Source organism: Oncorhynchus gorbuscha, linkage group LG11 (genome assembly GCF_021184085.1).
Source record: "Oncorhynchus gorbuscha isolate QuinsamMale2020 ecotype Even-year linkage group LG11, OgorEven_v1.0, whole genome shotgun sequence".
NCBI lineage: Eukaryota > Metazoa > Chordata > Actinopteri > Salmoniformes > Salmonidae > Oncorhynchus > Oncorhynchus gorbuscha.
The window spans coordinates 13,825,473-13,841,332 of record NC_060183.1 but is presented as its reverse complement, the minus strand read 5'-3'; the positions used below and the strand labels follow the sequence as shown (position 1 = coordinate 13,841,332).

The 15,860-nt window shown below is 43.1% G+C and overlaps 1 protein-coding gene across 1 annotated transcript in view; it reads left to right on the top strand.

Annotated features, from left to right (window-relative positions):
- Nucleotides 1-12,426: 12,426 nt before the first annotated feature.
- The window catches only part of LOC124047549 (glutamate receptor ionotropic, NMDA 2C-like), a 41,873-nt gene continuing 38,439 nt past the window's right edge, over nucleotides 12,427-15,860 (top strand). Inside the window, exon 1 of the mRNA XM_046367859.1 lies at nucleotides 12,427-12,602. Coding sequence (XP_046223815.1) covers nucleotides 12,459-12,602 — 144 coding nt within the window. The 5' untranslated portion in view covers nucleotides 12,427-12,458. The remainder of the gene's footprint in view (nucleotides 12,603-15,860) is intronic.

Sequence of the window (15,860 nt, the reverse complement as noted above, 5' to 3'; positions counted from 1 at the left end):
TCCAATCTAGGCTGATCTCCTCTCCAGTATCTGTTCTTTGTGAACTCTACAAAGAACCTCTTCAGCAGGGTATTTTTTTTTTACAAAGGAACAGGTGGGGAGGGAGGTGTGTGTGTGATTATATTAATAGAACAAAAGGTTCAATAGCCGCTTGATTATCAATGGCCCTGCAGCCGCTGATGATGAAGATGTATCTTTGATGATGCGTCTTTGGTGTGTTTTAAAGGACCCGGCTCTTCAGTCTCAGTTGCCTATTTCTGGTTCCTGTCTTTTCTCCTTTGTCCTCTATTCCTGATCTATCCATCGCTAAACATGGAACGATGAAAGGAAGATGAAAGAATGAAAACAGGAAAGGTTACGCATGTATCAATCCAATAACAAAAAGAGGGTAAGATAGAGATAGAAGGGGGAAGGAAGACTGTGTGCGATCGTAAATGGTTGCTGTTGGCGTGTGTGTGTTTGTGGGCGTGCTTGCATGTGTGATCGCATGGTTTCTATTGGTGTGTGTGATCATGGTCGTATCTGCTTGCTATTTGTATATGTGTGGGTGTGTTTCCCAGGCTATGAGTCCCATCTTTTGGTTGTGTTCAGTAGACTGTGGTGTATCCTAATGTTCTGTTAAGACTGGTACACCGGCTAACATCACTATCTCCTAACGATGTGTTGAGGGACTGGTACACCGGCTAACATCACTATCTCCTAATGTTGTGTTGAGGGACTGGTACACCTGCCAACATCACTATCTCCTAATGTTGTGTTGAGGGACTGGTACACCGGCTAACATCACTATCTCCTAATGTTGTGTTGAGGGACTGGTACACCTGCCAACATCACTATCTCCTAACGATGTGTTGAGGGACTGGTACACCGGCTAACATCACTATCTCCTAATGTTGTGTTGAGGGACTGGTACACCGGCTAACATCACTATCTCCTAACGATGTGTTGAGGGACTGGTACACCTGCCAACATCACTATCTCCTAATGTTGTGTTGAGGGACTGGTAACATCACTATCTCCTAACGATGTGTTGAGGGACTGGTACACCTGCCAACATCACTATCTCCTAATGTTGTGTTGAGGGACTGGTAACATCACTATCTCCTAATGTTGTGTTGAGGGACTGTTAACATCACTATCTCTGTCACGTTCTGACCTTAGTTCTTTTGTTATGCCTTTGTTTTAGTATGGTCAGGGCGTGAGTTGGGTGGGTTGTCTATGTTTGTTTTTCTATGAGTTGGTATTTCTGTGTTTGGCCTGGTATGGTTTGTGGATGATTATTTTCTGTTAAGTGTTTGTATTCTGCACTAGACAGAACTGTTTCAGAGCAAAATTATTGATGATATTTTTCTTATGTTTAATAAATGTATTGTATAGTGTGTGTGATAGGCTTACTATGATGCTCTGACCCTGGTGCTAGAGAGGGTACGCAGCTGGAGGTTGAATGTTTGAAGGGGTACGGGACTATAAAAAGTTTGGGAACCACTGGTGTAGATTATCGTAGTTTATTTCTCAGGGGACCTTTTTAATAGTGAATGAATGAATCAAACTGAACACTGAAATACAAAACAACAAAGTGAACGAACGAAACCGAAACAGTTCTGTCTGGTGAAGACACACAACAGAACATAATCACCCACCAATCAATGAGTGTTTGTATTCGGTGATTATGTTCTGTTGTGTGTCATCTCTGTTTCTTTCACACAGCAAATATGTTTAAAAATGCAATGACAAAACAACCAATTTTTTTTCTGTACAAGATTTAATAATAATAATAATATATGCCATTTAGCAGACGCTTTTATCCAAAGCGACTTACAGTCATGTGTGCATACATTCTACGTATGGGTGGTCCCGGGGATCGAACCCACTACCCTGGCGTTACAAGCGCCATGCTCTACCAACTGAGCTACAGAAGGACCAAGGAAGATTTCAATTTTTACCTTTTTTTTAAGGGAATTAAAAGCTATGGAAACGACAAACATGTTTCTGATAAGTTTAAGTTTGGCTTGTTTACATTACATTACATTTACATTTAAGTCATTTAGCAGACGCTCTTATCCAGAGCGACTTACAAATTGGTGCATTCACCTTATGACATCCAGTGGGACAGTCACTTAACAATAGTGCATCTAAAACTTAGGGGGGTGAGAGGGATTACTTATCCTATCCTAGGTATTCCTTAAAGAGGTGGGGTTTCAGGTGTCTCCGGAAGGTGGTGATTGACTCCGCTGTCCTGGCGTCGTGAGGGAGTTTGTTCCACCATTGGGGGGCCAGGGCAGCGAACAGTTTTGACTGGGCTGAGCGGGAGCTGTACTTCCTCAGTGGTAGGGAGGCGAGCAGGCCAGAGGTGGATGAACGCAGTGCCCTTGTTTGGGTGTAGGGCCTGATCAGAGCCTGGAGGTACTGAGGTGCCGTTCCCCTCACAGCTCCGTAGGCAAGCACCATGGTCTTGTAGCGGATGCGAGCTTCAACTGGAAGCCAGTGGAGAGAACGGAGGAGCGGGGTGACGTGAGAGAACTTGGGAAGGTTGAACACCAGACGGGCTGCGGCGTTCTGGATGAGTTGAAGGGGTTTAATGGCACAGGCAGGGAGCCCAGCCAACAGCGAGTTGCAGTAATCCAGACGGGAGATGACAAGTGCCTGGATTAGGACCTGCGCCGCTTCCTGTGTGAGGCAGGGTCGTACTCTGCGGATGTTGTAGAGCATGAACCTACAGGAACGGGCCACCGCCTTGATGTTGGTTGAGAACGACAGGGTGTTGTCCAGGATCACGCCAAGGTTCTTGGCGCTCTGGGAGGAAGACACAATGGAGTTGTCAACCGTGATGGCGAGATCATGGAACGGGCAGTCCTTCCCCGGGAGGAAGAGCAGCTCCGTCTTGCCGAGGTTCAGCTTGAGGTGGTGATCCGTCATCCACACTGATATGTCTGCCAGACATGCAGAGATGCGATTCGCCACCTGGTCATCAGAAGGGGGAAAGGAGAAGATGAATTGTGTGTCGTCTGCATAGCAATGATAAGAGAGACCATGTGAGGTTATGACAGAGCCAAGTGACTTGGTGTATAGCGAGAATAGGAGAGGGCCAAGAACAGAGCCCTGGGGGACACCAGTGGTGAGAGCGCGTGGTGAGGAGACAGATTCTCGCCACGCCACCTGGTAGGAGCGACCTGTCAGGTAGGACGCAATCCAAGCATGGGCCGCGCCGGAGATGCCCAACTCGGAGAGGGTGGAGAGGAGGATCTGATGGTTCACAGTATCGAAGGCAGCCGACAGATCTAGAAGGATGAGAGCAGAGGAGAGAGAGTTAGCTTTAGCAGTGCGGAGCGCCTCCGTGATACAGAGGAGAGCAGTCTCAGTTGAATGACTAGTCTTGAAACCTGACTGATTTGGATCAAGAAGGTCATTCAGAGAGAGATAGCGGGAGAGCTGGCCAAGGACGGCACGTTCAAGAGTTTTGGAGAGAAAAGAAAGAAGGGATACTGGTCTGTAATTGTTGACATCGGAGGGATCGAGTGTAGGTTTTTTCAGAAGGGGTGCAACTCTCGCTCTCTTGAAGACGGAAGGGACGTAGCCAGCGGTCAGGGATGAGTTGATGAGCGAGGTGAGGTAAGGGAGAAGGTCTCCGGAAATGGTCTGGAGAAGAGAGGAGGGGATAGGGTCAAGCGGGCAGGTTGTTGGGCGGCCGGCCGTCACAAGACGCGAGATTTCATCTGGAGAGAGAGGGGAGAAAGAGGTCAGAGCACAGGGTAGGGCAGTGTGAGCAGAACCAGCGGTGTCGTTTGACTTAGCAAACGAGGATCGGATGTCGTCGACCTTCTTTTCAAAATGGTTGATGAAGTCATCTGCAGAGAGGGAGGAGGGGGAGGGGGCGGAGGATTCAGGAGGGAGGAAAAGGTGGCAAAGAGCTTCCTAGGGTTAGAGGCAGATGCTTGGAATTTAGCGTGGTAGAAAGTGGCTTTAGCAGCAGAGACAGAGGAGGAAAATGTAGAGAGGAGGGAGTGAAAGGATGCCAGGTCCGCAGGGAGGCGAGTTTTCCTCCATTTCCGCTCGGCTGCCCGGAGCCCTGTTCTGTGAGCTCGCAATGAGTCATCGAGCCACGGAGCGGGAGAGGAGGACCGAGCCGGCCTGGAGGATAGGGGACATAGAGAGTCAAGGGATGCAGAGAGGGAGGAGAGGAGGGTTGAGGAGGCAGAATCAGGAGATAGGTGGGAGAAGGTTTGAGCGGAGGGAAGAGATGATAGGATGGAAGAGGAGAGAGTAGCGGGGGAGAGAGAGCGAAGGTTGGGACGGCGCGATACCATCCGAGTAGGGGCAGTGTGGGAGGTGTTGGATGAGAGCGAGAGGGAAAAGGATACAAGGCAGTGGTCGGAGACTTGGAGGGGAGTTGCAATGAGGTTAGTGGAGGAACAGCATCTAGTAAAGATGAGGTCGAGCGTATTGCCTGCCTTGTGAGTAGGGGGGGAAGGTGAGAGGGTGAGGTCAAAAGAGGAGAGGAGTGGAAAGAAGGAGGCAGAGAGGAAAGTTCGGCTTGTACAGTACCAATCAAAATTGTTACTATTTTCTACATTGTCGAATAATAGTGAAGACTTCTAACTATGAAATGACACGTATCTAATCATGTAGTAACCAAAAAAAGTGATAAACAAATCGAAATATATTTTATATTTGAGATCATTCAAAGTAGCCACCCTTTGCCTTGATGACCGTTTTGCACACTCTTCGCATTCTCTCAACCAGCTTCATGAGGTAGTCACCTGGAATGCATTTTAATTAACAGGTGTGCCTTGTTAAAAGTTAATTTGTGGAATTTCTTTCCTTCTTAATATGTTTATACCAATCAGTTGTGTTGTGACAAGGTATGGATGGTATACAGAAGATAGCGCTATCTGGTAAAAGACCAAGTCCATATTATGGCAAGAACAGCTCAAATAAGCAAAGAGAATCGACAGCCCATCATTACTTTAAGACATGAAGTTCAGTCAATACGGAAAATTTCAACAACTTTGAAAGTTTCTTCAAGTGCAGTTGCAAAAACCATCAAGCGCTATGATGAAACTGGCTCTCATGAGGACTGCCACAGGAAAGCACGGCCCAGAGTTACTTCTGCTGCAGAGGATAAGTTCATTAGATATACCAGCCCCAGAAATTGCAGCCCAAATAAATGATTTATGTGGTTTAAGTAACAGACACATGTCAACATCAACTGTTCAGTGAAGACTATGTGAATCAGGCCTTCATGGTAGGATTGCTGCAAAGAAACCACTAATAAAGGACACCAATTATAAGAAGAGACTTGCTTGGGCCAAGAAACACAAGCAATGGACATTAGAACGGTGAAATCTGTCCTTTGGTCTGATGAGTCCAAATTTGCGATTTTTGGTTCCAACCACTGTATCTTCGTGAGACGCAGAGTAGGTGAACGGATGATCTCTGAATGTGTGGTTCCCACCGTGAAGCATGGAGGAGGTATGCTGGTGTGGGGGTGCTTTACTTGTGACACTGTCTGTGATTAATTTAGAATTCAAGACACACTTAACCAGCATGGCTACCACAGCATTCTGCAGCGATACGCCATCCCATCTGGTTGAGCTTAGTGGGACTATCATTTGTTTTTCAACAGGACAATGACCCAACACATCTCCAGTCTGTGTAAGGGCTATTTGACCAAGAAGGGGAACGATGGACTGCTGCATCAGATGACCTGGCCTCCACAATCACCCGACCTCAACCCAATTGAGATGGTTTGGGATGAGTTGAACCGCAGAGTGAAGGAAAAGCAGCCAACAAGTGCTCGCTCAGCATATGTGGGAACTCCTTCAAGACTTTTGGAAAAACATTCCTCATGAAGCAAAGCTGTCATCACGGCAAAGGGTGGCTACATTGAAGAATCTAAAATCTAAAATCTATTTGGATTTTTTTAACGCTTTTTTGGTTACTACATGATTCCATATGTGTTATTTCATAGTTTTGATGTATTCACTATTATTCTACAATGTAGAAAACAGTAAAAATTCAGTTAAACTCTTGAATGAGTTGGTGTGTCCAAACTTTTGACTGGTACTGTAGTTGAAATACAAATCAGCTTTTATGATGCTTATCAAAATAGCACCTTTACAGATGGTCCCTACCCACACATTCATTCTCTCAAGGTGCTGAAAGAAAGAAATGATGGTTCTCCGCTCCTGGTCCCGAGTCATAATGTACATTTGGTGTATAATTTTACTGGAAGAAATGCTTACTTCTGCTGGAGTTAATATTATAGTAGTTTAGCTCCTCACAATCATCACACAAACATTTTTCCAGAATATTAGACCACATTTCTGGCTGTCCCTTCTCTTTATTTTTAACTCTCCATTTCACAGCTTTTCTCTTATGGGACGATTCAGACCCAAGTTAAAACTTCTTGGTGACAGGAAACACTATGAAGTTTCTAAAACTGTTTGAATCATGTCTGTGAGTATAACATAACTTATTTAGCAGGCGAAACACCGAGGACAAACCATTCAGATTTTTACATTTTTTAGGTCACTCTCTTTTCAATAGGTTTTCATTGGGAATCCAGATTTCTAAGCGACCTTCTTGCAGTTCCTATCGCTTCCACTCTCAAAAACAGGATGTGTTCTCCGTTTTGCTCTACGACCCTCACAAACCCCACAGGTCTCCTCTGAATGGAAGTATGGAGGTAGTTTAATGCCAACAAAAATAAGGGGTTAAATATGTGTCCAAAAATGTTTCCTAAGCTTTCTTATATCTCCTAGATATAGAACAGACACTTCAAAACCTTATTCCCTATTATTTATTTTTTTACTGTTTTTTTTTGCCGGTTATGAATTTGCTATTCAATGCGTTTCTGTGGGCCAAATTTAATATTTCATCAAATATTTTACATTTTACATTTTTGGTCCTAAAATTCAAAATTAAATAGCTAAATGATCCATGACAATCCTAAAACAATTCCATATGTTAGCTTAGTAGAAAACACACTCAGAATCCCACTAGCTGTCAAGGTCTATATAGGAGACACTATTGTTTATATAGGGCCTAGGCATTGGCTAGAGACTACCTGGAATAGTAGGCCGTTGCCTATTCTCCTCATGGACTTTGACATTCCATCGATGACAGCCCTGTTTTAAATGTATAAAAATGTTGCATTTTGATGACTCTAAATGGATGTACTATGTACGGTTATCCTGATCCTAGATCAGATGTTGGGATGGGTCATGGTGACAGATAATGAACTGTGCTGGTGGGTCAGGTCAGTTATGTCAGTCAGTTGCGGTCAGTGCTGTTTCAGATGACGGAGGACAATTTTTGTTCTTGAACATGGCCTTATTTCTATTACAGCATATTGGATGACTGTCATTCATATTCTATTCACCCAGCTCAATGTAACAGTGATAGGTTTAGGCTACTACATAATACTCAAATTGTCCCTATACCCATCATGAGGTTGCTACAACCTAGCCTATGAATGAAAGTTTACAATATAGGTGCACACAGGTCGAGAGACAGATTTGATGTGACAGACCGTAACACATGGACAGACAGGGACTTTCAATACCACCTTGCACACTCTTGCCTGCATCTAGCTGATCTAGGGTGTAATCATTAGTCCAACAGTTGCAAACAATAGTTTCTATTGGACAAATTCAGGTATTTTTTTATCTGTTTTGTTCCCTTTGCTGCTGTTTAAGAAATGATCACGTGTAAACGCAGATCACAGTTTCATAGCAGCCACGTTATTCCATCTCACATCTACGTTATGCACTCCCCTCCTCTCACCTCTTCCCTTCGTTTGTGGACTTCAATGAACAACACATCAGCTGTATGTGATTAGGCAAAAAAAACTTTCCAAGCCAAACCGCTACACACAGCCTACCTCATTGTCCCCATATTAGCTAAAGTAACTTCCTAGTCAATATAGCTAATAGAACTAACGCGTTAGTAAACCCACTACAATCGTGCAGTAACATCACGGTGTACAGTCAGTAAGCAGTAACATCACGGTGTACAGTCAGTAAGCAGTTACATCACGGTGTACAGTCAGTAAGCAGTAACATCACGGTGTACAGTCAGTAAGCAGTAACATCACGGTGTACAGTCAGTAAGCAGTAACATCACGGTGTACAGTCAGTAAGCAGTAACATCACGGTGTACAGTAAGTAAGCAGTTACATCACGGTGTACAGTCAGTAAGCAGTAACATCACGGTGTACAGTCAGTAAGCAGTATCATCACGGTGTACAGTCAGTAAGCAGTATCATCACGGTGTACAGTCAGTAAGCAGTAACATCACGGCGTACAGTCAGTAAGCAGTATCATCACGGTGTACAGTCAGTAAGCAGTATCATCACGGTGTACAGTCAGTAAGCAGTAACATCACGGTGTACAGTCAGTAAGCAGTTACATCACGGCGTACAGTCAGTAAGCAGTTACATCACGGTGTACAGTCAGTAAGCAGTTACATCACGGTGTACAGTCAGTAAGCAGTTACATCACGGTGTACAGTCAGTAAGCAGTAACATCACGGTGTACAGTCAGTAAGCAGTAACATCACGGCGTACAGTCAGTAAGCAGTAACATCACGGCGTACAGTCAGTAAGCAGTATCATCACGGTGTACAGTCAGTAAGCAGTATCATCACGGTGTACAGTCAGTAAGCAGTAACATCACGGTGTTCAGTCAGTAAGCAGTTACATCACGGCGTACAGTCAGTAAGCAGTTACATCACGGTGTACAGTCAGTAAGCAGTTACATCACGGTGTACAGTCAGTAAGCAGTTACATCACGGTGTACAGTCAGTAAGCAGTAACATCACGGTGTACAGTCAGTAAGCAGTAACATCACGGCGTACAGTCAGTAAGCAGTAACATCACGGTGTACAGTCAGTAAGCAGTTACATCGGTGGGCCTCGGTGCCAATAAATTAGTAAAACCAAAAGCTTCCCTTGACTTGGAAGAGTTCCAGTGTTGTGCAGGATATTCATAGCCAGCTAGCTAACATAGCATCCCTCTTTTTAAGCAGGGTGTTTCAGTAGGCTAAACTAGCTTGCTGCATATGCTAGCTAAGTAAGTAAAACTGAAAAAAAATGACAATCTCTCTCTTTATTTCTCTCTTTCTTTTCCTTCTATTAGGAATAAATGATTTTGTTCAAAACTGTTACTGTTTACAATTTTAATTTAGAAAATAAAGACATGGCATGGACTAAATTATTGGCACCCCTGAGCTGTGGTTGGTTGTACAGCCTTTGGCCAAGATAACAAATAGGCTGCAACTGCAGCCCACAATTTGATTGCTGAAATTCATTTTACAGTGCAGCTACTGTAATCCATACTGTTGATTAATGCGGTCAATTACTGATAAAATTACAAAAACGTCTAACAGTGTAGTTCGTTATAGAACCATATGAAAGGGTTCTTTATAGCACCATACAAGTTTAATTTAGAACTGCATGAGCATAGTTCTTCATAGAACCTTGAGAAAAAGGTTCCATATAACACAAAAAAGGGTTTTGCTGTGGTTACAAGCCAAAGAACCCGTTTTGGCATTATACAGAAACATTTGTTTTCAGGCTGGGGAATATCGCCGCCCCAAAGCAGAGCTGGAGGCAGCGAAAGCTGAGCGGCGGCGATATTGAGGAGGCAGCACCGCAGCGCGACAGGTACGAGAGGCAGCCCCCAAAAAGGGGGAGGCACACGAGGAGTGGGGCTAAGCCAGGTAGCAGACCTGAGCTCACTCCTCATGCTTATTATAAGCAGCGTGTTACTGGTCAGGCACCGTGTTATGCGGTTAAGTGCATATGGCACAAAAAAGGGTTTCGCTGTGGTTAAAAGCCAAAGAACTCTTTTTTGGCTTCATACAGAAACATTTGTTTTTAGTGTGTATGCTAAAAAAAAAGGGAAATACTAATACCGTTGATAATTTGATGGCAAACGCACCACTGGTGTGCTTCGCTAAATAACTATTTCCAGGTCATCCAACAAATGTAACCGCCTGGAGTTTGCTAAAAGGCATTGGCACTTGGATTGGAACTGGTGCTTTGGTCAGATGACATGAAAATAAAGCTCTTTGGCCGCGCATATCAGTGGTGGGTTTGGAGTCTAAATGAGAATACATGAGAAGGAAATGACCCCATACCTACTGTAAAATACTGTGGTGGATCTCTGATGTTATTGGACTACTTTGCTTCCACTGCTCTTGGGGCCCTTGTTAAGGTCAACGGCATCATTAACTTTACCCAGTACCAGGATATTTTACCCAAACACCTGGTTGCTTCTGCCAGAAGGCTGAAACTTGACCACAAATGGATCTTTCAGCAAGACAATAACACCAAGCACATCAAAATCCACAAAGAAATTGTTATTTGACCACAAAATGAACCTTATGCAATGGCCATCTTAGTCTCCAGACTTGAAACCCATTGAAAACCTGTGGTTTGAGTTGAAGAGCAGATGAAGGTTATCAAGGATCTGGAAAGATTCTGTATGGATGAATGGTCTCAGATCCCTCCCAATGTGTTCTCCAACTCATAAAACATTTAGGAAAAAGGCTCAGTGCCGTTATCCCGTCAAGGTGAGGTAATGAAAGGTATTAAAAACAGGGGTGTCAATCATTTTCACTCCTACCTTTTTGCAAAAAAATGTATAATATTACTTGTTAAACAACATTATTTTTCCTGAGCAATTGTATTAGTATAAAATAATATAATTTCAAACGTTTCTTATTATACAATATAGCTCAGTATCTGAATTATTAATTTTATACAGTCATTTCTGCTTATCTTTATCAAGGGTGTCAATAATTTCAGACCCCAAAATTTTAAGTCGAATCAACAATAATGCTATTTTGAAGTCCATTCAACTCACAGAGAGAGAGAGTGTGTGTGTGTGTGTGTGTGTGTGTGTGTGTGTGCGTGTGTGCGCGTGTGCGTGTGCGCGTGTGCGTGTGAGTGTGAGTGTGTGTGTGTGTAAGAACATACCTGTTGTTATCTTGTAATTCTGCTGTTTTGATAAAGTACTCCTGAAGTCATATGAAGCTGTGTGTGATGACTCATGGGAGCCCCACTTCCCCTTGTACGTTCTTGAATTAAGGGTTATACAGTGTCCTTAAAAAAAGCAGGGATAATTTAACATTTCTATATTGCTAGCAAATTTTACAGTTTTCTTTGTAGCTACAATTAAATAATTTTCTTTCCGTTTGTGCGTTGATTTCTACTCATGCTTACTTTGTGTTTGTTTTGTGTTCTTTGCTATTGGAGTTCCCGCTGGTCAACGTCAACGCTCTATTACGAGTCGCACCCCCAGAAGTGTATGTACTTCCACCCGCGGATGCTGGAGAAGCGTGCACCCCTTCTGGTTCTGTCATTTTGTCAGTTTACTGTTATGTTTAATGAGATCACTCACATTAAAAAATGTATACCAGTTTGACTGAGAAAGGCCAGTGAATATTATGTGATGGTATGATACAGGGGTGCAACTTCGATTTTGAAGATGTTGGGCTACATCTTTTTTATTGATTATTTTTCAGTCGGATTAACACTCCTAACAGCCTACCCGCCCACTCTGAGACATCCCGTGGTCCTAAAGCACACCGCTGCCTCGTTTTGTATCACAGTCCAATGATAAAACTAGGGGGGGGATTATTTATTAGTAACATTATCATTTACCTTATTATTAAGTACCTCATCCTAACCTCACACCTTTATTTATTTTTAAATGCATTTATCTGATCAATTTAACCTCCATTTCTGCACCTTAACTTTGCCTCCGAGCTGCCTGCCTACTGTGTCATTTTCATGGAGTCGTTATGTAGGTTTTATGACAGCTCATAAAGACTGATCATTAAAGGTGTAGGAAGTACAGGCCTGTAGCAGTATACAGAAAGCCTGCCGTGATGATGATGGTTAATGCTTTGATATAAATCACAGAGATAGAATCAGCCCTCACAGCCTGTTGTGTGTGTGTGTGTGTGTGTTTGTTGTAACAGCAATAGGAAGGAACACTCGTTATTTACCTCCTCTGGGTGTGGAGTATGTCTACCAGAGAGGTCAAGGAGAAGGAGAGTGTGTGTCTGGGCTTGTGCCTCTGGTGTGCTTGGGTGTGTGTGTGTGTGCTCACATGAATACTGCACAGTATCATTGGCAACCTATTCTCTCTCGTGTTCACACCCCCCCCCCACCTCCCTCCCATTCCAGGCTGAGGGTTCCACGTTCCTCCAGATGGGTGCATCACTGGAACAGCAGATTGTCTGCATGTTCAAGGTACAGGAATAGAATATTACATCTAAATGCAATATTCAATTAGAGAACCCCCTTCCGCCAATCAGAATCGTATATTCATCAAAGCTGTGGACTAAAATGTAATGTAGATGGATAATTGTATATTTATATGTAATATAATGTCTATATTGTAGTTGATGGAGGAGTATGACTGGGGAGACTTTGTAGTAATCACAAGTATGTTGCCGGGATACGAGACGTTTGTGGACTACGTCCGCTCCTACACGGACACTTCCTACTTCCTGTGGAGGCTGCAGGATATCCTGTCTCTGGAGATGTCTATCGGGACCAGCGACGTCCGCGCCAAACGCATGTTACAGCAGGTAGGAGAAAGAAATGTCCAACACACACACACATACAGTGCCTTGCGAAAGTATTCGGCCCCCTTGAACTTTGTGACCTTTTGCCACATTTCAGGCTTCAAACATAAAGATATAAAACTATATTATTTTGTGAAGAATCAACAACAAGTGGGACACAATCATGAAGTGGAACGACATTTATTGGATATTTCAAACTTTTTTAACAAATCAAAACCTGAAAAATTGGGCGTGCAAAATTATTCAGCACCTTTACTCTTAGTGCAGCAAACTCTCTCCAGAAGTTCAGTGAGGATCTCTGAATGATCCAATGTTGACCTAAATGACTAATGATGATAAATACAATCCACCTGTGTGTAATCAAGTCTCCGTATAAATGCACCTGCACTGTGATAGTCTCAGAGGTCCGTTAAAAGTGCAGAGAGTATCATGAAGAACAAGGAACACACCAGGCAGGTCCGAGATACTGTTGTGAAGAAGTTTAAAGCCGGATTTGGATACAAAAAGTTTTCCCAAGCTTTAAACATCCCAAGGAGCACTGTGCAAGCGATAATATTGAAATGGAAGGAGTATCAGACCACTGCAAATCTACCAAGACCTGGCCGTCCCTCTAAACTTTCAGCTCATACAAGGAGAAGACTGATCAGAGATGCAGCCAAGAGAAGAATGATCACTCTGGATGAACTGCAGAGATCTACATCTGAGGTGGGAGACTCTGTCCATAGGACAACAATCAGTCGTATATTGCACAAATCTGGCCTTTATGGAAGAGTGGCAAGAAGAAAGCCATTTCTTAAAGATATCCATAAAAAGTGTGGTTTAAAGTTTGCCACAAGACACCTGGGAGACACACCAAACATGTGGAAGAAGGTGCTCTGGTCAGATGAAACCAAAATTGAACTTTTTGGCAACAATGCAAAACGTTATGTTTGGCGTAAAACCAACACAGCTCATCACCCTGAACACATCATCCTCACTGTCAAACATGGTGGTGGCAGCATCATGGTTTGGGCCTGCTTTTCTTCAGCAGGGACAGGGAAGATGGTTAAAATTGATGGGAAGATGGATGGAGCCAAATACAGGACCATTCTGGAAGAAAACCTGATGGAGTCTGCAAAAGACCTGAGACTGGGACGGAGATTTGTCTTCCAACAGGACAATGATCCAAAACATAAAGCAAAATCTACAATGGAATGGTTCAAATATAAACATATCCAGGTGTTAGAAGGGCCAAGTCAAAGTCCAGACCTGAATCCAATCGAGAATCTGTGGAAAGAACTGAAAACTGCTGTTCATAAATTCTCTCCATCCAACCTCACTGAGCTCGAGCTGTTTTGCAAGGAGGAATGGGAAAAAATTTCAGTCTCTCGATGTGCAAAACTGATAGAGACATACCCCAAGCGACTTACAGCTGTAATCGCAGCAAAAGGTGGCGCTACAAAGTATTAACTTAAGGGGGCTGAATAATTTTGCACGCCCAATTTTTCAGTTTTTGATTTGTTAAAAAAGTTTGAAATATCCAATAAATGTCGTTCATGATTGTATCCCACTTGTTGTTGATTCTTCACAAAACAATACAGTTTTATATCTTTGTTTGAAGCCTGAAATGTGGCAAAAGGTCGCAAAGTTCAAGGGGGCCGAATACTTTTGCAAGGCACTGTATGTATATCTATATATATATATATATATATATATATATATATATATAGAGTGTCACGACTTCTGCCGAAGTCGTTGCCTCTCCTTGTTCGGGCGGTGCTCGGCGTTCGACGTCACCGGTCTTCTAGCCATCATTGATCCTTTTTTCATTTTCCATTGGTTTTGTCTTGTCTTCCCACACACCTGTTTTCTATCCCATTCATTACCTGTTGTGTATTTAACCCTCTGTTTCCCCTCATGTCTTTGTCAGAGATTGATTTGTTGTCAGTGTAGTGTGATTGTTTGTATAGGTGCGCGTCGGGTCCTCGTACCCATGTTTTGTTTGTACATTTATTGTTATGGATCATACTCGTGGAACTTTATTAAAAGACTCCATATTTACACTCCATTTGACTCTCCTGCGCCTGACTTCCCTGCCACCTATTACACCTATGCTTGACAGTGAGAGAGAGAGAGAGAGAGAGTTTCATCACAAAACTGGAGATTAACCTCTGTAAGGTGAAGTCCACAAAGGATATTGTATGTAACAAAGTTACATGACCTACAGCATGGTCAAGCAAGTTAAGGCTTCCGACATTTTCGGACTACTTAACAACCATTGATTTGGAACCACAGAGAGATACCGCAAGTCGCAAAGGAAACAGGAGCTGCCTCCACTATTCCAGCACCATTTCACCTTCAACATCATCAAATCACCTCTGCTCAGTCTAATCCATTGACAACTAAAAGATACCAAAAACGATTTAGACTAACCAACATAAGCTAAATATGATGTGGCTGTCCATGGTACTGATTTCTCGTATGTGTGTGTGTGTGTGTGTGTGTGTGTGTGTGTGTGTGTGTGTGTGTGTGTGTGCGCGTGCGCGTGCGGGCATGCGTGTGTGTGTGCTTGCAAGTCGAAAAAACATGTTGACTCACCTTGCTTGTAGAGATACCATCCTCCTCTCTTTCATGTTGCCGAAACATTCTTTGAGTCTGTCATATAGTACACAATTTTAGTTTTTTGTTGTCCTAGACTACCTGGCTAAAATGCTTGCTCGCTAGTCTAACTTCCATTTATGGGCAACATTAGCTAGTTAACATTAGCCTTCTACATCTAGCTACATATTGAACTTCCATCCTCTCAAGCCAGGGATACAATATATGAATTAATGATTGGACTAGAATCGCTGTTATAATTTCTTGGCCAGTACAGAGATATTAAGTAAAACCACAAGTCCAAATCCCTATCTCTATCCATGGCTAATTTAGGAAAGAGACAATTTTATCCAGCTAGCTAACCCACATAAGGACAACAACACAATGAGATGTAACAATTCAATTTTTTCTGTCAATGACATTTGGCTTTTGATGTGATGCGATTGATGTGAAGACTGGCTTCCCTAGACACTTTTTTTGGAAGGTCAGGACCATTCACAGTTGAGCTCACTAAGTTAAGCTTAACACTGATTGGCTATAACTTCATATTGTTTCATGAAGGGAGGCCAAATGCTCACTGGCTTCCTTTGCATTCAATGCTACCGGTGGCAACATTGTCATACTCTTTTTTGACCAGACAGCATCAGATAGATGGGCTACACATACAGAGACAGAGGGGAGCTG